This window comes from Bison bison, unplaced genomic scaffold (genome assembly GCF_000754665.1).
Source record: "Bison bison bison isolate TAMUID 2011002044 unplaced genomic scaffold, Bison_UMD1.0 scf7180017864482, whole genome shotgun sequence".
NCBI classification, from domain to species: Eukaryota; Metazoa; Chordata; class Mammalia; order Artiodactyla; family Bovidae; genus Bison; species Bison bison.
Window position 1 is genome coordinate 6192730 of NW_011495042.1, and position 7308 is coordinate 6200037.

A 7308-nucleotide genomic window follows, 5' to 3' on the forward strand; every position below is an offset into this window, starting at 1 on the left:
AATGGCGATTATCCCACCTCAGAAGGTGATGAGGATACATGACATAAAACTCGTGAAGCCTCTAACACAGCACTGGCACTTAATCAGTAGGGACTGTTACCGTTATTAATAGGAAAATCTTTCTACTGAGGCGAGAGGAAGGGCCACGGAGAGAACTTCACATGCGTCCTGGCTCCAGGCACCCCATAACCGCACTGATTCCTCCCACCAGCCCGCGAGGTGGGCACCAGCACCGTGCCAAGACTTGGAGAGGCGAAGCGACACATTCCAGACCGCTTAGCCAGTCGGCAGCAGGTTGAGGCTCCAGGGTCCATCCTTTGCATCGAGCTGGCAATGGCTTCCGAGGTGGGGCCAAACCAGCCAGGTTCGGCAGATCACTTGGCAGGGAGCAAGCCACAGCGGGTCACTCTGTGCACTGTTGTGGTTGGACCCAGAGGCGACTGGGAGCCCCGCTTCTCTCCATCGGCACTCGGGCCGGGCTGGCCCTGCTGGTGGCTTGCACTCAAGCGGTCATTTTCTGTCCGGCCCAAGCTGAACCTCCCACCAGGGCCTCTATTTCCCAGTGGCCCCTCTCAGATGCTGAGTGCTCCCTCCTCGAGGCCTGCAGAGCCAAAGTCAGCCATGCCCCATCCACAGCCCCCCTGCCCAGCCCCTCTCCCCCCGCTTAGGCGGGACCCTGGCAAAGGCAGCCTGGCCGGGGGCTGACTTCCTTTCCCCTTTGTCAAAGCTCAATAGCTCCCTGGGGCCTCAGAGAAACGGAGATAATGAAGGCAAATGAGCACTGCTTTCAAGAGAAATGAAATAGAAGAGAAGCCCACCCACCCGGACTGCAGCCTGGGGCCTGGGGACCACGTGTAAAGTCTGTGTTCCGCCAGGAGTCTCTCCCTCCTGTCCCCCACCACTTGCCCAGCCCGCTTGCTGAATGGGTTGGCATCACTGCGGAAATGAATTTCTCTCTGAAGCGAGTTCTTACAGGACAGATTGACTGAAGGCAAGAGCTCATAATTGCCCATTGCTGGAAGGAGGAGACAGGGGAAAAAAAAAAAAACACCCAGATAAAAATATCTCTGTTTTTTATGCACGTTTCCAGCTGAAAATTGGTGGGAAAGATGTTTTTGAAAAGCTTTCATCTCTAAGCATATAATTACCAGGTCCCGGAACAAAAAAGAGAGAGAGCCAAAGAGAGCAGGCGTGTTCTCTGAGGGAGCAGGACTGGGGTCTGAGCCCTCTGAGGGTTTTCCATAAATAAAATAATTCCCTCAAATTCTCCTGCCTGTGATGGGGGAGACACCCCCATTTCACAGAGAAATAGAGACTCGGGTCACACGGTTAACTAGTAATTCTGGCCCTGTCTTGGTTTTTGCTGTAAATGCCGCCTGTTTCCCCCTGACCTGAGGGGGGAAACTTGTGAAAGTGGGGGACGGTCCCCTCCGAGCAAGCATCAGTGAACATCATAGTGTTCCTTGTGGGTGCCTTTCTGAAAGTGGCAGGGGTCCGAGATATCCAGAAGCCCCTTACCTGCCAGCCAGCTGTCCTGAGTGGCCTCAGCTTCCCGGAGAACTCATCAAGGCCACACCCTAAAATGCATGTGCTTTCCCTGAAGAAGACTCTCTTGTCCTCGCTTATCGCCTGCTGACTCTGTCCGCACATAGTTGTATGCGTCTCGTTTGCATCGCGGGGTCAGATGCCTGACAGTTAGCCCAAAGCCAGCAGACGCCCCCTCCCCACACCCGCCCGGCCTAAGCCGTGACAAGCGTGCCGTCACAGCCCAGTTGGTGACATCGCAGGCACCACGTCGTTTACTGGAGCAGAATATGAATATTGGGGTGAGGAAAGCTCAGTGAGGTTGTGTTGACAAACCACAGAGACACCCCAGGAAACAGATCCTGTGCCCCAGAATCAGCCAGAACCCGCTGCCATTCCTCTCCATTGTTTGAGATTCTCCGGCTCTGAATTTGGCAAACTTGACTCTCTGCTTTCTTGTCCTTAGGAGATCTCCCCCTTCCCCTGTCTCCAGACTCCCAAACTTGGAGCCAGCAAACTTGAAGCAAAGTGAAAGTGTTTGTCATTGAGTCGTGTCTGAGTCTTTGCGACCCTGTGGACTATAGCCCGTCAGGCTCCTCTGTCCATGGGATTCTCCAGGCAAGAAGACTGGAGTTGGGTTGCCATGCCTTCCTTCCAGGAATCAGACCCGCATCTCTTAAGTCTCCTGCATTAGGCAGGCGAGTTCTTTTACCATGAGCACCCCCTGGGAAGCAAGCTTACCTCAGGTCTTCCCGGGGCAGCCCAGGAGAGAAGGATTTTCCAGTGACGGAATCTAATTTGCACGGAACAAGACATTTTAATTCCAGAATTGCCCACATTGAAATATCAGAGACGCTCACTGTCACGCAGTTGATAGAACCCGGTCTTTTTAATTTGATTAGCTCAGAAACGTCTTGTTGAATCTAAATGAAGTGCGAATGAGGGAACCGTAATACGAGGCATTATACTTAATGGGGTGTTGCCTGAATCCGTGGCTGAGAATGTGAACACGGGGCCTGGGGTTGCGTTGTGGTGAGCAAAGCGGCTGGGGGCTCACTCCAGGGGCCCTGGAAACGACTCTGGGCTTAACTGCGGTTTGATTTGTTACTTCCCACCTTCTGGCAAAGCCAAGGAAGCCTGTCCCTGGTCTGGAGAAACCGCTTCTCAATGGTTAGAGCTGCAGGTGGTGAAGGTTCTCAGGCTTCCTTAGTCCTGGGTTGAGCCCTGACCCCAGGCTGAACTTGACCCGGACCCAGCCTGAGCTTCACCCCTGATCTAAAGTTTGATTCTCAGTGAGGGGCTGAGTGGGGGTCGGGAGGCAGTGTTGCTCGCCTACAGGACAAGGCGGGTGTCTAGTCATTTCTGGCTGTGATGATGGCATGGAATGCTGCTGTCCTCTAGCGGTTAGAGGGCAGGGATGCTGCTGAATGTGGACATTCTCCAGGTAAGAATACTGGAGTGGGTCGCCATTCCCTTCTCCGGGGGATCTTCCTGACCCAGGGATTGAACCCAGGTCTCCTGCGTTGGCAGGCAGATTCTTTATCATCTGAGCCACCAGGGAAGCCCAGACATCGGTACAGCATCCGGCAGAAAAAGCATCAGGAGTGTTGTTGAGAAACCTGCCGTTTATTGAACCCCATTGTTTGCCTCTGACTGAGCCCGGAGCCCTGGCCAGACTGTGTCCTGATCTTGACCCCGGTTGACCCCATCTCTGGCTGAACACTAACCTGAGCCTCTCCCTTGTGAAAAGGATGTGGCTGGGATGGGATGGGATGTTTCTGCCCCTGCCCCAGCCCTCTCTCATCCCCCCTTCTGAAGTGTGGGAAGGGGGACGGTCCTGTGAGTGAGGCCTTGCGGAGGTCAGGGGGCCGGGGAGGGAGTGGCCTTCCCACAACTGGTGAGTGGTGAAGGCGGGTGCCGCACAGGGGGCTCCTGAGGGGCAGTGGGGGCGTGTGCAGACTTGGGTGAAGCCTATGTGCTCAGTCATGTCCAGCTCTTTGCAACCCCATGGACTGTAGCCCGCCAGGCTCCTCTGTCCATGGGGATTCTCCAGGCAAGAATACTGGAGTGGGCTGCCACTTCCTACTCCAGGGGCTCTTCCTGACCCAGGGATCGAATGTGCATCTCCTGTGTCTCCTGCACTGGCAGGCAGGCTCTTTAGCAAAAGCCTGGGGGGTTGTACAGGTGCCTGGAGGTGGGGAGGGGCGGCCCCAGGGGCAGCGTGGGAGAGCCACCCTGCTTGAGGGTTTACCAGTTGACCTGACCCAGCTCTTGCAGGACTAAGAAGGGACTTGGAGAGGGAATGTGGAAAAAAAAAAAAAAAGAAGAAGAACCCAATCCAGGGAACCTGGACCACGGGGTGGGCTGGACAACAGAGCCAGGCGTCTGGCTTTTTGCAGAAGCTACCTTGGCCGAGGGCTTTGTGACCGTGGGCACGAGTCGTCCCTCTCTGAGCCTCAGCTTCCTTCTCTGCACGTGGTATGATGGCTGTAGAGATGCCGAGTTGCTGCGTGGCAGAGAACCGCCCAGACTGTGGTGGGCGCCCCAAAGCGTGTTACTTGAGAGATGAGACAGCATTGCCCTTGCGGGGAGAAGCCATGAGGCTCCCCCAGCATGTCCTGGGTGGGGCTGGAGGCAAGAAGGAACCACTCAGGGGCCGCATCCACCAAGCAGAAGCTTGCAGAGGCAGGAGGGGTTTGCCTGATGGAAATGACTGCGCGGCTCAGGGCCTTCCCTCTGTTTGCCGCCTGCAGACAATGGGCCTTACACCAAAGGAGGCAAGGACACCGGAGCGGCCGACGGGGCTCTGGCGTGCCGCCGGCAGAGCATCCCAGGTAAGCAGCCTCCCGCCTCCCCCTTTCTCTCTGGAGGCACAGAGAGCTCCGGGCGGGGGTCAGACCGCCTCAGCTCTGCCGCTAACTCGCCCGGTGACCTTGTTGTTCAGTCGCTCCGTCGTGCCAACTCTTTGCTGTCCCCTGGACTGTGCCAAGCCACGTTCCCCTGTCCTTCACCACCTCTTGGAGCTTGTCAGACTCCTGTCCATTGAGTCGGTGATGCCATCCAACCATCTCATCCTCTGTCGTCCCCTTCTCCTCCCCCCCTCAATCTTTCCCAGCATCAGGGTCTTTTCCAATGAGTTGGCTCTGTGACCTTAGACTAGTCCCTTAGCCTCTCTGATCCGTAAAAAGGAGATGAGTTCACCCAGCATCATGCGTGCTGCTTACCAAGCATCTGTTTGGTTTGTCCTGGAGCCGGGGACTCAGAATTTGCCCCACACTGCCCGCTCACCCCCTCTCTGTTGGCAGAGGAGTTCCGAGGGGTCACCACGGTGGAACTGACCAAGAAGGAGGGCAGCACGCTGGGCCTGACCATCTCGGGGGGCACCGACAAGGATGGGAAGCCCAGGGTCTCCAACCTGAGGCCTGGGGGACTTGCGGCCAGGTGAGAAGCCTGGGCTCAGTGGGTAGGGGATGGGCAGGAAGGGGTGGGGGTCCTGGGGCTTCTGCAGAGCAGTAAGGGCTGGGTGTCTGTGGAGGAAGGGCTAGAGGCCACTTCATTCCCTTTCCTCCGGAGCCAACCCGACCCCAGCACCCCACGCTCACTGGGCCCTCCAGGCCTTTTCACGCGCAGAACCCTCTGCCCAGAAGGCCCCTTCCCTAGACACCCTCCTCCTCTCATTGTGTGTCCAACTCTGTGCAACCCCATGGACTGCAGCCCACCAGGCTCCTCTGTTCATGGGATTCTCCAGGGAAGGATACTGGAGCGGGTTGCTATGCCCTCCTCCAGGGGCTCCACCTGACCCAGGGACTGAACCCGGGTCTCTTACACAGGCAGGCAGATTCCTTACCCCTGAGCCACCAGGGAAGCCCAGAGACCCTCCTGGCAAATTCCTATTCCTCCCTCCTCACTGCCTCTGGCAAGCCCTCCCCAGGCCCCAGGCTGAAGCGCCACTCTGCTTGGGCTGGCACTTCCGCACACACTGCCTGCATTTTCGTACTATTTACTTTACCTCGGGGGCTCCCTGGACCATGGAAGTAAAAGTCGCTCAGTCGTGTCCAACTCTTTGCAACTCCATGGACTATACAGTCCATGGAATTCTCCAGGCCAGAATACTGGAGTGGGTAGCCTTTCCCTTCTCCAGGGGATCTTCCCAACCCAGGGATCAAACCCAGGTCTCCCACATTGCAGGTGGATTCTTTACCTGTTGAGTCACAAGGGAAGCAAGAACACTGGAGTGGGTAGCTTATCCCTTTTCCAGTGGATCTTTCCGACCCAGGAATCGAACCAGGGTCTCCTGCGTTGCAGGCAGATTCAGGTCCATGAAAACTAGGAGTTAGCCTCTGTATTACTGCCCCTCTGGGCCCCGGAAGAGCGTTAAAGGATAGCAAGCACTGACATCTGGCCACTCTGTAGAGCTCTGTGAGGGTGACGCCCCCGCAGGAGGGAAAGCAGGCCGGCTAGCATCGATGGGGGGTGGTGGGGAGAAGGCCAGGCCTGCGTGTCCCCCAGATCCAGGGTAGGATCCGCACTTTCCTGCTCACCCGCCGTGTGGCCCTGGACCAGGCCTGCCCTCTCTGAGCCTCAGTTTCCACACCTGTAAGATGGGGCCGCAGAGACCCCCAGGATTCAGTGGGCGGGGAGGATGTGCACGCCAGCGTGTGTCAGCCGGCGCGTGCACTGGCCTTCTCTCTCCCAGGAGTGACCTGCTGAACGTGGGTGACTACATCCGGTCAGTGAACGGGATCCACCTGACCAGGCTCCGCCACGATGAGATCATCACCCTACTGAAGAACGTGGGCGAGCGCGTGGTGCTGGAAGTGGAGTTTGAGCTGCCCCCGCCCGGTGGGTGCCCTCGGGCCGGGAACCCCCTCCACTGCCTTGGTCGTGGGGGGACGCAGCTGCCTCCCCGCCAGCACCTGGGTGGGCAGGACCTGGGGACTGGCCACAGACCGCCAGGCCGCACCCGGGGCTTTGCTGCAAATGCAGTGCGCTGTCAGGAGGCGGCAGGGCCTGCTTGTAACACCCTTGTCGTACTTGGTTTCCAGATGCTTCTCCTTTGGGGGGAAGGTTTTAGGAATGTCTCTGAGTACATAGGTCCCCGCCCTTCCCCTGCTGCACCAAGTACAGTGGCCTGGGGTGCTTTAGCTCAGCTCTGAATTTCCAAAGTTGGTCTGAAGTCTTGAAATCTGAATAACTGTCTGGAATTGAGCTCGGGCCTAAGACTGCCAGCCCTGGACTCAGGCTTGAGTCCTGCTGTTGTCTCTGTGAGAGCCCGGGCCGGCCCTCTCCCTTCTCTAAGTGGAGGACTGAGTGGGCTTCAGGGGGGAGGGTGCCTCTAAGCCTCACTTGTCCTGCCTGTCAAATGGGGTGGGGTGGGGGGGTTGGCCTTTCCTGTAGTATCTGCGACTGGTGACCCGCCTGTCCTGGAACGAACTCTGGGGACGGCTGCCAGCTCGGTGATGCGACCCAAGGACTCAGGAGGGTCTCCATTTCTCCCCAGCCCCCGAGAACAACCCAGGGATCATTTCAAAGACAGTGGATGTCTCCCTCTACAAGGAGGGCAATAGCTTTGGCTTTGTCCTCAGAGGTCAGTGTAAGAGTCACCTTTGGGGTCAAGGGACGGGAAGGCTAATGCCAATTCTGTGTGTTTTGCTTTGCTCCGATGAATTATAATATATTTATATTTAAATTTAGATAAATAAATATATATTTAAATTTAAATAAACTTAAATTTAAATAAATAAACATGTTTATATTAAAATAAACATAAGTTTATTAAAATAA

The 7308-nt window shown here is 56.4% G+C and overlaps 1 protein-coding gene across 1 annotated transcript in view; it reads left to right on the forward strand.

Annotated features, from left to right (window-relative positions):
- Positions 1-2941: 2941 nt before the first annotated feature.
- Positions 2942-7308, forward strand: part of GRIP2 (glutamate receptor interacting protein 2) — a 38374-nt gene continuing 34007 nt past the window's right edge. Inside the window, exons 1-7 of the mRNA XM_010862522.1 lie at positions 2942-2968; positions 3343-3421; positions 3924-4013; positions 4251-4358; positions 4830-4965; positions 6221-6366; positions 7025-7111. Of these exons, the coding sequence (XP_010860824.1) occupies positions 2942-2968; positions 3343-3421; positions 3924-4013; positions 4251-4358; positions 4830-4965; positions 6221-6366; positions 7025-7111 (673 nt within the window). The remainder of the gene's footprint in view (positions 2969-3342; positions 3422-3923; positions 4014-4250; positions 4359-4829; positions 4966-6220; positions 6367-7024; positions 7112-7308) is intronic.